The sequence below is a fragment of the Stegostoma tigrinum genome, chromosome 8 (assembly GCF_030684315.1).
Source record: "Stegostoma tigrinum isolate sSteTig4 chromosome 8, sSteTig4.hap1, whole genome shotgun sequence".
Classification (NCBI taxonomy): Eukaryota; Metazoa; Chordata; class Chondrichthyes; order Orectolobiformes; family Stegostomatidae; genus Stegostoma; species Stegostoma tigrinum.
In genome coordinates, this window is record NC_081361.1 from 64187525 (window position 1) to 64202576 (window position 15052).

Consider the following 15052-nt stretch of genomic DNA (forward strand, 5'->3'; position numbering starts at 1 on the left):
GTGATAAAATAATTATTTCTGACCACTGTGATATGCCAATTGTTTTAATTTTCCTGAAGGATAACTGAAAAGTTTCTGGACTGAAAATTTTAAAAAATATTTGTAGAAACACGTTTTGTCACATTTATTCAATCTAAACCTCATTAATTATTTCATCTAACATGCAGTTTCATTTTTGCTTCTGATCCTAATCTCCAGGTGCTTCCTTATTAACGTAATGTTAAATAGTAACAACTGTGGGTGGGATTTCATTGCTTGATAAGAGCATTTTTGTACTCCCAATGTCTGTATGGTTGAAGTCTTTTACTGTCACGAAAATACTTCTTTCTAAAAAAAAATGAATAGTTACTTGCTAGAAAAATTTCGCCCTTTGTTCCTTGCCTGTCATCAAATTGTGTCTATGTATTTAATAAAAGCCAAGTACTCCACATGCTGGAAATCTGAGACAAATACAAAATGCTAGAGAAACTCCGCAGGTGTGGCAGCATCTGTGGAAAGACAAACACGAGTTCATGTTTTGAGATGGTTTGACTTGTCTTCAGATCTGAAGTCATTTTGAATTGCCCTGATTCCTTATTCAGGGGTTGGGGAATGGTGGTCTTGGAGGGCAAAGGAAAAAATACCCATGCTTAGTTTTTCGGTTATGAATTGAAGACTAGTGTGACTTTAGTTAATGGTGAAAACAGATGTCAAGTGTTTGTCATTATCTAAAGTGACATGCCTATTCGACAGTCTGGGGTGAACCAGCTCCCAGATCTTTTGATTTGATGTTTTTAATCTGAAATGAGAAGCTGCCAGTTTTCTTTTTTGGCTGCTTTTATATTCCCCTATTTTAATCATTCCACCATTTTCAACTGCTACATCCTAATTTCTGGAACTTCCGTTTGTATAGGCTGCTTGCTTTTCTATCTTTCTTTTTAAGGTATTCCTCAGAAGTTAACTTTTTGACTGCTTTTGTCAGCTGTTGCTCCTCTTTTTTGAGATGTGGAAAAGAACGAATGACTGAATACCATGTCAATATGGTCACCAGCAAAAACCCAAAATATGAGCTTGGTCTGTGTTTATTAGATCTTGTTAATAATTAACTTTACCTTTTGTAAAATCAAGACGTATCTGAAATCCTTTTAAATGTGATATCATTTAAGGTATTAATGTTTAACAAAATAGCTTCCTTGGGAATGTTTATGCTGTTTTGTTCAAAAGAAAAACAGTACGGATGTTGGATATGTTAAAAAGAAACAAACTGTTGGAATTACTCAGCAAGTCAGACAGCATGTGTGAAGTGGAAAACAAAGTTCATGTTTCAAATTAATCTTTTAGTATGAGAAAAAAGTTGCTGTGGAAGTTGTCAATGTTAGCTTATTCACTTAACAGTTTTGTTCCTTTTAATTTTACAATGCATTTGAAATATTATCAAAGTGGTGATGCAGAAAGCAAATTAAACAGGTTCTGAACTTATAAGTGAAGATCACAAATTTGCTGGTTTACATATATATGACACATCTATTTTCACAAGGGTCCTTGGACCCAAAATGTTAATACTGATCTCTCCACGGATGTTGCCTGAGATTTTCCAGCAATTTGCTTTTATTATTGCAAGGTGCCTTCCAAGTTGTGATTTTTCTTTTTTTAAAAAAAAACCATATTAATTGACTTGTGCTTTTAAATCATATTAACTTATGATTTTATGGTTTTCCATTTACAGCTCAAGCCTGGGAGAATACGTTTAGTGCCTCGGCTTCAAGCCCAAATCCCAACAATCCTGCTGAGTATTGTTCTACTATTCCACCACTGCAACAAGCTCAGGCCTCAGGGGCACTGAGCTCTCCACCACCCACTGTCATGGTGCCTGTGGGTGTTCTGAAACACCCAGGCACAGAAGGTAATGCTGATTTTGTACAGAAATATATACTCTGCAAAATGTGAGCTGAGAGTTGTCTTTCAACACTGTGGGCATATGTTTGTGGGACCTAAAATTGTTGGCTACTTCAGGCTTTTTGTTACAGTTCTGTTCTTTCAGTGAAATTGTTTTTTTTCATTTGGAAGACATGGTGTTCTTGTGCAAATTTCAAAAATGAAGAATTTTAAAAAATTTAGCAACGCCATGGGAATTTTTATAATACCTTTTGCGTTTCAGTTATTTATAAAATTACCTTTCAGGGCAGTTGTCAGCCTTTTTTTGAGTGAAGGGCTTGAACCTGTTGGATGATGATTATTTGTACAAAATACATTACTGGGCAAATCTGAACATTTTGGCATTTCAGTGCAACTGTGTGCAAATTGTGTCAAGGTTATTTTGCATTACCATGCTTTATCATGTTAAATGAGGATTTGTTAGTGAGTATATTTATGATCTTTTTATTTAATGAAACTTACAGTAGAGGATTGGCGTATTTGCATGCTATGAATAACTTGAAACTCTGGTGAATTATTGAGATCTTCCTCAAATCAAATTTTGCATTATTAGGGCAGGTAGTATTTAGGTTACCCAGTTCTTTCTGTAAATGTGAAAGATATTTTTAACTGCATAAATATAGATCATCGTCTGTAATACAATTTTGGGCAGAAAATTAGTTAAATGACTGGTGTTCTCAACTTATTAGTAACACAGATCTGCATGACAGTAGTCCTGTTAGTGTAAGTGGTATATCTTGGTTAGCATAGACATCACAACATAGATTTTCCTTTCCTTTTTGAAAACAGGCTTGCATTGATTATATAGCAGAATTGGATTATGAATATCATTTATTTTTACTTACTAAATCATAAGTTTCAGTTATGGTCCTATACCCATTTAGAAACTGGGTTTAAGGCTGTTCAAACTTTGTAAATTAAAAAAAGCCCTAAAGCAAACAGAACATTTTCAATCTGCTGATCTGGTTTGATGTCAAGCTGTGTTCCAGAGGAAAAAGAAATAAGTATTAACCTGATGTGCCATTTCACTTCCCATTTTGTTTTTGAATCTTCATTCTGATTTCCATATAGTCATACGTCATGCAGAAACAGATCCTTCAATCCAACCCATTCATGTCAGCCAGGTATTGACAGTTGTTTGAAAAATGGCTCTGCTTTAGTTTGCATTTGACATCATAATTATACTGCAGATCTACAATTCATGTATGTTGTATTTTCCTTTCATTGCTTTTCAACCCAAAATATTGTGGAGTCCAAAATCTCAAACTGTTGTCTGTCCCAAAATATCCCGCGGCATGTCCATTTTGCACGGACCAATTGTTCTGCGCTCCTGACAGTATTACTAAGTCAGGCAGGTGGATTACAGTAGAGACTAGTGGAGCTGGTGTGCCTATGAAGCCAAAGAGATTGGGTGTCCGTGAAGTCAGGGGAGAGAAAGAAGAAAAATTAGTTTTGAATTGGCCCAAAGCTGGGTTGTATTGCGATGGATCTAGGTGAACAACCTGCTGGAAGGCTGCTTTCCCAGGCCTGCCAAGGTACTCTAAGACTGGATGCTACATGGAAACTTGCTTTTTAAAATTGGTAGACCCTACATCCACTATCATGGCAGTTGTTTACGTTGCAGGTTTGAGCTCCAAACTACAGGAAGTAAGTTACGAAAACAGAGATTTCACTGTTGTTTAAATAGGGTACTGTCTCATATAAGAAAATACAAATACAAGATGAGTTTTAAGAATTTTGTGATAGCAAATAATTGCATTTGTTCCTAGTTATTTCCAAGATCCAGAACAAGGGGCATTTTAGCTCTCAATATAGAGGGTCAAGTGTTACCAATACCATAGTCTCATTGTGTAGATTCACAATGTGTTTTTGTTTACATGTACATTTCTTGCCTTAAAATCTAGTCATCTGCATTTTCGTAGGGCCTTGTTAGCTTCAAGTGTTACTTGTTCTAATGGTTTGAAGTTTGAACTCCCTTCAGCTGTTCATATAATGTGCCATCCTCCCTCCAAAGTACTGTCTTTTTAAGTTGCCTCATTTTAGTGTTTATCATTTAACATTGAAATAAAATACTGTTATTGTGTCTAACATTGTAGAGTCAGTGTCGAAGTTGTTTCGTGTTTGCTAGGGGTATGCAAAACGTGGGTTTAGGTGGAGACGAGTAGAAACTCCTTACATTGATGGGAAGTAGTTATCCATTTTGGCAAAAAGAGGAAGGCAGATTATTATCTGAGTGGTGGCAGTTTAAGTGAGGTGTAATGGAACAAGCACTGAAGGTTGGCATGCAGGTGCAGTAGACCATTAGGAAAGCTAATGGCATGCTGGCCTTTGTAGCAAGAGCATTTGAGTATAGGAGTAGTGATGTCATGCTGCAGATAGGCAGGGCTTTGGTGAGGCCGCACTTTGAGTATTGTGTGCCATTTTGGTTTCCTAGCCTGAGGAAGGACATTCTTGCTATTGACTGAGTCCAATGAAGATTTGCCAGGCTAATTCCTGAGAAGGCAGACTGATATAAAGGAAAAACTGGATTGACTGATGGGCTGAGGAGTCTATTTCCAGGCTGTACATCTCTGTGATTAGGCTCGTACTCACTGGAATTTAAAAGAACAAGGGGATTCTCATCGCAACATATAAAATTCTTATTGGATTGGACAGTTAGATGTAGGAAGAATATTCCTGATGTTGGCCAAGTTCAGAACTGAGGGTCACAGTCCAAGACTAAGGGATAAGCCATTCAAGACAGAGATGAGAGAATTTCTTCACTCAGTTGTGAACTTGTGGAATTCTCTATCACAGAAAACTGTTGGGCCAGCTTCCAGATATTCATGAGGGAGCTGGACCTGGCCCTTGGGGCTTAAGGGATCAAGGGTTATGGAGAGAAAGCGGGAATAAGACACTGAAATTACATGATCAGCCATGATTATCAGGCTAGAAGGACTGAATGGCCTGCTCCTGCACCTGTTTTCTACATTTGTATGACTTGAGAACCAGAGAACAGTAATTTTACAGTCTTTGGCAAAAGAAAGAAATGAAATGAGAGAGAGGTGTATGATTTGGAATGGGATACCAATTGGGGCGGCACGGTGACGCAGTGGTTAGCGCTGCTGCCTCACAGCTCCAGCGACCCAGGCTCGATTCTCAGCCTTGGATGTCTGTCTGTCTGTCTGTCGTTTGCGCGTTCTCCCAGTGTCTGCGTGGGTTTCCTCCAGGTGCTCCGGTTTCCTCCCACAGTCCAAAGATATGCAAGTTAGGTGGATTGGCCATGCTAAATTGTCCATAGGGATGTGTAGATTAGGTGGATTATAGGGGGATGGGACTGGGTGGGATGCTCTGAGGTTTGGAGTGGACTTGTTGGGCCAAAGGGCCTGTTTCCACACTGTAGGGATTCTATGATAACGGAGAATGTAATGGGCCCCAATGACCTTTTAAAAGAGAATTGTAGAAATACCTGCAGAGGAACCATTTGCAGGGCTGCGAAATAAAAGCTGGAAAGCCACATACAGTCAAAACTGTGGCTGTGTAACTGCCTGGTGGTTCTGCACACACTGGCAGATGTGTTAGTGCATGCGGAAGCAATTGTCATGCATGTGGCTTGGAAATCTGTATACCCAAGAGAAGCTGGGGATCATAGCTGGGAAGTGGGACTAGATGCATTTCTCTCTCAGAGAGCTGACGTGAACGTGATAGGCTAAATGACCTGAGTTGTCATCAAAACTTTATAATGGGTGAGTATTTTTGGCTAAAGTTTAAATTGAATTTTGCTTTGAGTTGCCTTCTATTGGAAAAGGGAGCAGAAAAAATGTATTATTTGGATCAACACTTTGCTGTCGTCTTTCAGAAGAGGCTTGGGTAATGTGAATGTGCCTGTTATTGAACCATTTATTTAGTTTGCGCTTGACTGGGGGTAATTAGCTTTGTGCATTGTATTTATCATATGAATGTGAAGTTGCAGTTTGCCCCTCTGGTTTGCAAAATTTTCTTTTTAAATGCTGAGAATGTTTGCAATTTGAGCTTCTGGAGAAGCGTATGATCATTGCAGGAAATCATTTGCCCGGTTTGGAGCCGAAATAAATTGGGGTGAGGATGTATGTTTCTTTTAGTAAATCATAGATCTACTAAAATCAAAACTCCTTACTTTCTGACTTATCTTCCCTTTTTATGAACTTATTTTAAATTCCTCAATTGGCTGAATGAACAAAACTAACAGATCAGCGTAGATAAACTTACTGACGTGAACCATAGCTTTTTATGGTCACTCTTTTTTTTGTAAGTTCATCCTGATGTGTCGATATTTCTAAGGTAATAGAAATTACTTATTTTATCCAAATGTAGCTGGTTTACTTTTTTTGATTGACGAGTTATTATCAGTGTGGTTAGTATTTGTTAATTTATATGCTATAGGAATGGGTGCTTTTAATATATTAGTTTTATAGTCATAAGATAATTTACCATTCAGTTCAACATTTGCACACAGTTGCTACCTCTTGATTTTAAGGTTAGCCTGAGAGAGCAAAGTTGAGTTGATGGAAACTAACATGTTTGCTTATGATTTTTTTTTCTTCTTGTTGCCCATTTTGTTTTGGCTTGCATTGATGATTTAATTAATATTAAGCCTTGAACTTGACTGATATTTAATAGTGACACAGCCCAAGGAGCAGCGGCGTGTTTGGTTTGCTGATGGGATTTTGCCTAATGGAGAAGTTGCAGATGCAACAAAACTGTCAGCAAGTGGACCACCACCAACTGGGCCCTTGGCCGTATCGCATGATCGTGGAAAAGAAGCTGTAACCAAATCTACAGCTTCTGAGGTAACAGTCCCAAGCAATACCAGTTTGAAAACGATGCTTTGTAAATATCTACTATATGCAGAAACATACTTTTGAGATGATTTTATTCTCCAGAGTATGCTTACTAATCAGCAATTAGTTATTAATTTACAAATCCTTAATTGTCTTGTACAGTTACTGATGTGTTTGCCTTTTGGTGTTACGTTGAGTCGCTAATTTATGTAGAAAACACTGAACTTAGCCACTTTGACAGGAAGAATATCAGTTAATTGGAGAGCAGTTGCAGAATTCGAAGGTATGAAGGGATCTGCATGTTCTGGTACATAAATCGCATGGTTAGAATGCAGACACAGCAAATAATTTTTGAAGGTGAATGTAGAAACCAAGAAAATACGAGCAGGAGTAGTTCATTCAGCCCTTCAAGCCTGCTTTACTGTTCAGTATAATCTCGGCTGCTCAGGCACCTTCAGTCCTATTCCCTCTTCCCTCTTCCATCCCTTAAGCCTTAAGAACTAGATCTAACCCCTTGAAAATATCCACTGTTTTGACCTCAACCACTTTCTGTTGAAGATAATTCCATAGGCTCACCCACACACTGGGTGAGGAAATTTCTGTTCATTTCAGTCGTACATGGCCTATCCTGTATTCTTTGACAGTGATTCCTGCTTTTGGATATCCTGAGTTTACCCTGTTTTGGCCCTGTCAGTAATCTGTAGGATTCTGAGAGCTTCCCCTGCCACTCCAAGTTCTAAACTTCAATTAATGTAGCCCTAATCAATCTAGTTTCTCTTTATTATCCTTCAATCAACATTCACCAAAGCCAGAATATCCATCCTCCGATAAACTGCCCACAGTGTGCCAAGTCTGGTCTCTCCAAGTCTCTGACAATTGCAGCAAGATATCCCTGCTCCTGTATTTGAATCCCCTTGCTGTGAATGCCACCATACCATTTTGCACTTCAATTCCTGCTGCACCTGCATGTTTACTTTTTAGCAATTGGTGTACAAGAACACCCAGGTCCCACTGCATCACCCCCTTTTCTAATCTTTCACTGGTTAGATGATCTGCCTTCCCTTTCTTGCTACCAAAGTGGATAACCTCTACATATTATACTTCATCTACCATGTATTTTCCCACTCTCTCTACTTTCCAAATTACGCTGTAGCCTTTCTGCCTACTCCTCACTGTTCACCTTTTCATCCAATTTTGTGTTGTCTACAAATTTTTTTGTAATATTATTTCCCTGATCTAAATCACCAACATATGTATTGTGAATAGCTGGGGTCCAAGCACTGATCCCTATGGTGTACCAGTAGTCACTGCCACTTATTTGTTCCAGTTGTTTGTTTCCTGTTTGCCAACCAGTTCTTTATCCAGTAAGTTAAACCCAATCCTGTGTGCTTGAATTTTACATTCTGTTATGTGGGACCTTTTATCGAAGCCTTCTGAATATCCCTAAAAAAAGCCAGGTCCACTGGCGGCTCATATGAAAGCTACTAGTTATGTCCTCTCAAAATTCCACGATTTGTCAAGTATGATTTTTCCCTTCCGAAAATCCATGCTGATACTGTCTGATCCTGTAAGTGCTTTCCAAGTACTTTGCCAGTAAACCCTTTCTTATGGACTGTAGCATTTTCCCCATTACTGACGTCCCATTAACCAGCCTGTAACTTCCTGATTTCTCTGTACTTTGTTTTTTAAAAAGTGGGCTTATATTAGCTACCCTGTAGTTCATGAGAACTGTTCCAGAATCTCTCAAATCTTCAAAGAATCACCAATTCATTGATTATTTGCAAGGCCACTTCCTTATTTATTGCCATTGATTGGAAGGCAAGTGGAAAATTAAGTGCTGGGTAATTAGCTTCAGTTGTAAAGGGTGTAGATGAGAACATGTGCAATTTTGGTCTCCTTATTTAAAAGGTAGACATGTGTTAGCAGTCGTTCAGTGAAGGTTTAGTCGACTGATAATTATGAAAGTAGTGTTTGTTATGAAAGGTTTTGGCTGTGCCTCTGTGTATTAGTTTTTTTTTGAAGGATGAGAGTCCTCTTACTGAGACCCAAGATCTTGCGAATTTGGTGAATTCTAGAATTGTTTTTCCCCTTGTGGGAGAAATGAGAACTAGCAGGCAGTTTATAAATAAGCGATCCTCCGTTTACAACTGAGAATAATAATTTTTTGAGGGTTTTGAATTTTTGTAACACTCTTCCCCAGAGACTGATGGCAGCAGAATCATTGAATATATTTCAGGTAGAGGTAAATAGATTGTTGACTAATGAGGCAGTCAAAAGGCTATCAAGTTGATGGAAACGTGGAGTTGAGGCCACAAGCTGTTTAGCCATGACTTTATCAGATGGTAGAGCAGGCTCAAGAGGTAAATGATCCGTTTCTGCTCTTAATTGTTAAGATTGTGTGTTCCTCAGAAATAACAATTAGCAGGACATGTGAGCATTTAGAATAAAATGGGTCTTTTGGATTTGCGTCTTTCATAGATGCATTTTCAGGTCCAGTGGTGCCAATTCCTCCCATAAATGGTGCAGGCACCTTTTAATTTTTGAGAGAGTGGATTTCTGCTGTTTAGTTTAAATTTGAGATAGTGGGGATGTCAGATGAACACTGAAGCAGATAATCCACTTGGCACTTTTTTGGCTTTGTCTTTTTAATTTCTGTACTGTAATCTGTTATTGAAGAAGGGAATATTCGGCTTCTTTCTTGGAATAGTCAGTTTTTTTTTCCTTTTGAACATTGCTTTAATTTTCCACCGTTCACAACTGGGTGTGATAGGACGGCTGACTTTTGTTGTGGATTGCAGAGCCGCATGTGTAGTGTGTCACTTCCATTGTTTACCATGCAGTGTAGTCCCTTTTCGCCAGGTCGACACCTGATATTTAGATATTCCTGTTGCTGTCCCTGGCATGCTGTTCTAACTTGTGGTTGATCCGCTGGTCTGACGGTAACGCCAGAGAGAAAGATGTGCCTGACTGAGACTACAGATCGTTGTAAAGTCCATTACTTCTGCTGAAGTAATGTACCACAGTGTCGCTCAAAGCCCAGTTTTGGACTGCTGGATCTGTTCTGAATCGTTTCTATTTAGTTTTCCTTCGACAGTCCTTCTCAACCTATAATGCCTTATTTCCACTGTGTAAATCAAATGGCTTCTGAAATGCCTGGCAAGTCCAGTTTGTGATATGCAAACTCTGTTACATGGGGACAGGATGAACTGGTTAGATGGGTTGCTTGAAGGTTTGCAATGCTTCAGCCTGTAGACGTTTTGGGAATGTGAGGAGGCAGTGTGTTTGGTGCCTTCCTGAATGAGCCGTCTTGATTTTCCTCAAGGTCTCCCCTGAGTCAGTGGACGTGTTTGAAAGTTGGAGGTCCCTAGTGCTATTTATAGAATAGCAGCAACTTCTTACAATTTGTGGCAGTGAAGCTACAAAGGCTATCAAAACAAGTTGTTTACCTGGCTGCTCATACAAAACAGTGCCCACGGGTACCTGCAGAAGATAGCACATTCATATGTCTCTCCTTGGTGATGCTGACAATAGATGAAGTTGTAAATTAATATGAAATATAGCTGTGAAAGTGAAGAAGCATTACGTGCACAGTATTTGTACATTGTACATACGTTAAAATGTGTGGCAGCAGTACCAGTGACTTATTTTTGCTGTCAAAGTTTGCTTCAAAAAGCCTATTCAATTACCACACTGGGGCAAATTGGATTTAGTCCTTGAGAATGGCTTTGTTTCTATCTTCAACTAAACACTCTTATTAGTTGATCTGCCATTGCAACATCTCTTTCATATGATTACCGTTCTTTTTATTAAGTTAATGTTTGGCAAACGAAGAGAGAACTATCTTTCTTCATAAATTGTCAGTGATGTAATTTTGCTTTTTGTAATTCTTTACTGTTGCTTTCTGGTTACTGGAGTGGTTATCCTATAAATGTCTTTCCTATGTACTTGATATAAAAGGTGAGCTTGTTTAAAAGTTGGTAATTTGGTTCATTTAATAACTGACCTTTTTAAAAATTTTATTCTGTTTTAGAATGTCAGTACATCAGTAACAGGTAGTACAGCTCAGATTGGCAGTCCTGTTGGAAGTTCAATTAATTTGGTACCAGAAGATGGGCTCCCACCTATTCTTATCTCCACAGGTGTCAAAGGGGGTAAGTCTGGTTATTCAAATGACTCTTCACTGATCAGTTTCCTGCTTTTGGGGTCTGAATTTGGAGCAAATTTAGAATCGTAATCTACAATCCAATTGAGTTCTGAAAAGGTGGAATAATGGAAACACATCTATTATCAAGTGACCTAGGATTGTAAAAGTTGCTCTTAGATCAGAGTGTCCACTTGCTACTGTTTTTACTGTTTTTCCTGGTTATGATTGTATAAAAATTACTTGTGTGTCATAAAGGTCAGACTGTTTGAGTATTCCTGAAATCTGTTATCTCCACTTATGTTGGGATAATTCAAGTCCTCCTTTAGCCCTACCCTATAGTTCTTTCACTTCTCTATAATCAGTGAATCTCTTCCATTAGTTTGTGACCTAAAAATATCTACATAATAGGTTACTGGAACGTTTGTTTTCTTAACTCGCTCTAAGTTGGTATTGAAGTAAGATTGGGTGGGAGAAAGAATGGTTAGCAGAGTTCCTTTTAAGGGATCAAGGGTAGAATCAATTTGGTTCGAATTCCCAAATTCCAATGAAATGGTATAATTGGACAAAGGATATTAAGAGGCTGGAGTTGATTAGGGATCAGAAAGGGGATCTATGCATTGAGGAGCATTGAGTTGGCTAAGGTGTTAAATTAGTACATGCTTCTTTACAAAGAACATGCTGCTGGAGTCAGTGAATGAGGTAGTTAAATACTGAATAAATGTAGACAAAAAGGAAATTTTTTTTTATATAAGTGTAATTAAAGTTGACACATCACCAGGAATGGATGGGATGCATCAGAGGACACATAAAAATTCCATTCAATGGATGGAATTTTGAAGTACTGGACGTAACAAGCTATGGGAGTGTTGCCAGAGGACTGGAGAAAATTGTCATTCCAGCAAGTGTATGGATAAAAGCAGTATGGATTTCTGAAGGGAGGATCTTGTTCAACCAACTTGATTAGGATTTATTTTTGAGGCAACAAAGTTTGATGTGCACTAGGCAATTGATATGGTTCAAATTGACTTCTAAAATATTATTTATTGCTCTGTTTAGGGGCTACGAGCTTTGCGAACTGGTCCAGCATTTTCATTGCTAAGGTTATCCTGAGAAGGTGATTGTGAGTTGCTGCCTTGAGCTGCAACATACCATTTTGTGTGGGTAAACCCACAATGCCATTAGGAAGGGAGATCCAGGATTTTAACCCAGTGACTTTGAACGAACAACCAATAGAGTTCCAAGTCAGAATGCTTAGTGGCTTGATGAGCAATGTGTTGGTGGTGATGTTCTGATGTGTCTGCTGTCCACGTTTTCTAGATGGGCTATGGGTTTAGAAGGTGCTTTTAAGGAGCCTTGGTGAATTCTCGTAGCTGGTATGTACTGTTGCTGCTGATACTGTTGCTACCATGTGATGGTGGTGGAGGGATGAATGTTTGCGGATGTGGCATTCCCCTTGGTTCCCATGACTTTAGTTTTGCTAGGGCTTCTCGAGGTCGCCCTTGATCAGATATGGCCTTGATGTCAAGGGTAACCGTTCTGATTTCTCCTGTGAAGTTTAGTTGTCTTGTTTATCTTTGAACCAAGGCTGTAATGATGTCAAGAGCTGAGTGGCCCTGGCAGAAACCAATTTGAGCACCAGTGAATGCATTATTGTTAAGCAAATGTTGTATAATAGCTCCGTTGATGACCCCTTCTGTCGTCATATTGAAGGTAGAGAGCACTGTCGATCACTAATTGACCAGGCAAGATGGATTTGCCCGTTATTGTTTTGTGGATAGAACGTAACTGGGCAATTTTCACATTCAGGTAGTTGGCAGTGTTGTAGCTGTAATAAAATAGCTTGGCTAGGGGCTTGAAAAGTTCTGGAGCAAATCTTTGACACTATGTTGGTCACATGTTGGCAGGACCCTTGACCTTTTGTAGTATCCAGTACCTTGGGCTGTTGTGATCTCACTTGGAGAGAATCGAATTGGCTGTAGACTACCATCTATAATGTTGGGAGTCCTATAGACGAGGCTGAGAAGGATCATCCACATGCTGTTTTCAAGCTTCAAGAGCATAGGGTTAGTAAATTTGCAGACGACACCAAGGTCGGTGGAGTTGTGGATAGCAACGAAGGATGCTGTAGGTTGCAGAGAGACATAGATAAGCTGCAGAGCTGGGCTGAGAGGTGGCAAATGGAGTTTAATGCAGACAAGTGTGAGGTGATGCACTTTGGTAGGAGTAACCGGAAGGCAAAGTACAGGGCTAATGGTAAGATTCTTAGTAGTGTAGATGAGCAGAGAGATCTCTGTGTCCATGTACACAGATCATTGAAAGTTGCCACCCAGGTTGACAGGGCTGTAAAGAAACGTATAAAATAAATCAGAGGGTTGGATAGGGAGAGCCTTTTTCTTAGGATGGTGACGGCGAGCACGAGGGGGCATAGCTTTAAATTGAGGGGTGAAAGATATAGGACAGATGTCAAAGGTAGTTTCTTTACTTAGAGAATAGTAAGGGAATGGAACGCTTTGCCTGCAACGGTAGTAGATTTGCTAACTTTAGGTACATTTAAGTCGTCATTGGACAAGCATATGGACGTACATGGAATAGTTTAGGTTAGATGGGCTTCAGATCGGTATGACAGGTCGGCACAACATCGAGGGCCAAAGGGCCTGTATTGTGCTGTAATGTTCTATGTTCTGTAAGCCCTCAAATCTTGACAACTCAAACTGAGCTAAAACAAGTGTAAGATTCAGCACGTACTGTCTGAGAATGAAGGCAGATTCTATAGTGGTGGGAGTGGGAGAAGGAGGAGGAGAAATAAAAGTAGAATTTTCTGAATTCAAATTATTTTGATTAACTGTGTGAAACACTAACATTTGAGGGATCTAATTTAAATTTTCACAATTTTTTTTGTGCTAGATTATGCAGTAGAGGAACAGCCCTCTCAGCTCTCCCTAATGCTGCAGTTGGAAGAAGGAGGCCCTGACCCTCTAGTTTTTGTGTTAAATGCTAACTTGCTTGTTATGGTCAAACTGGTCAACTGTAAGTAACATGTTTATCTCATGATTAATCTCAATTTTTTTAAGAAATCCAATTTTTCAACTAAAAAAGCTAAAATTTAAAATGCAAACCTAAATCAATAAGCCCATTAAATAAGTTGAGACGAGTTTGGAATCCTAGACGAGGTTAATTTTTGTTTTTGTGCACTTTAGAACCTTCACCACAAAGATGTAAATCCACATTTCAATTCTCCATGTCTATCAACGTAAGATTGTAAGAATTAGGGGCAGTAGTGCAGGAATAGACTTGTTAGTCTGTCAAATAAGATTGTGGTTAAACGTGGCTTCAACTCTATTCTTCTGCCTGTTTCCCCCTGCAAAAGTTTCTTTTTTTTTATATTTTGAAGTCAATCGCTTTTCACTGCTCTAAATTTCAATTAACAATATTCCAATGTGCTCAGTTTTTCATCGTAACATGACACCTTCATCTCCGGAATTGGCCCAGTGAATTTTTTCTGAACCGCTTCTAAAGCATGTATATTTCTCCTTGTATAAGGAGCCTAAAACCTGTGTATTGACCTGTTCTACAGTCTCTAGCGTTTAAATAATTACTAAATACAACCAAACATGTGTTTTGATGGAGTTGACCTACTAATGAGGTGACCATAATGGAAGGAATCCTTCAGAAGTGCAGTACACAAAATTTAAACTAATCCAAGGCGACAGATTTTTAAAAAAAGTTAAGTGCAGAAGGGACTGAGTTGCCTTGACTTCAAAGGTTAATTGTTGGGCTTAAAATTCACATGGTAAATAAGCTAACGTTCAGATACCTCTTGCTCTATTTAGGGTTTAATTGATTGATGTTAAGAATTGGTTTCATGTTTTAGTGGAGATTTGTGCCCCTTCTAGGCATAGATTTCGATTTTTGTCAGCTTGAATTCTGCTTTAAATTCTGAAAATCTTGTCTAACATTCATCATCATGTGTTTCTGACTGGAAACTGATTAGAAAACTGTCAGATTTGGGCTGTGTTTTTGCATATCAAATTGATGCTTTTCTAAATTTATCTTTGCTCTGAAATGGGCCGATTTTGTGCGTATTTGAATGCTTCTTAAAATGTATTTTGGATGTACAAATGCAAAAGTAGATTTCTTGAGGTAAAAGTAAACTTTTAGCAGACCATTATGTTGCTCTTTCATTGGAGAGAAATGA

General features: G+C 38.7%; 1 protein-coding gene across 5 annotated transcripts in view; it reads left to right on the forward strand.

Moving 5' to 3' along the window:
• Positions 1–15052, forward strand: part of LOC125456272 (zinc finger FYVE domain-containing protein 9-like) — a 103717-nt gene that overhangs the window by 73480 nt on the left and 15185 nt on the right. For all 5 annotated transcript variants that reach the window (XM_059647942.1, XM_048539267.1, XM_048539271.1 and 2 more), the window contains 4 exons: positions 1706–1882; positions 6553–6722; positions 10744–10864; positions 13762–13884. In XM_059647942.1, the coding sequence (XP_059503925.1) occupies positions 1706–1882; positions 6553–6722; positions 10744–10864; positions 13762–13884 (591 nt within the window). The remainder of the gene's footprint in view (positions 1–1705; positions 1883–6552; positions 6723–10743; positions 10865–13761; positions 13885–15052) is intronic.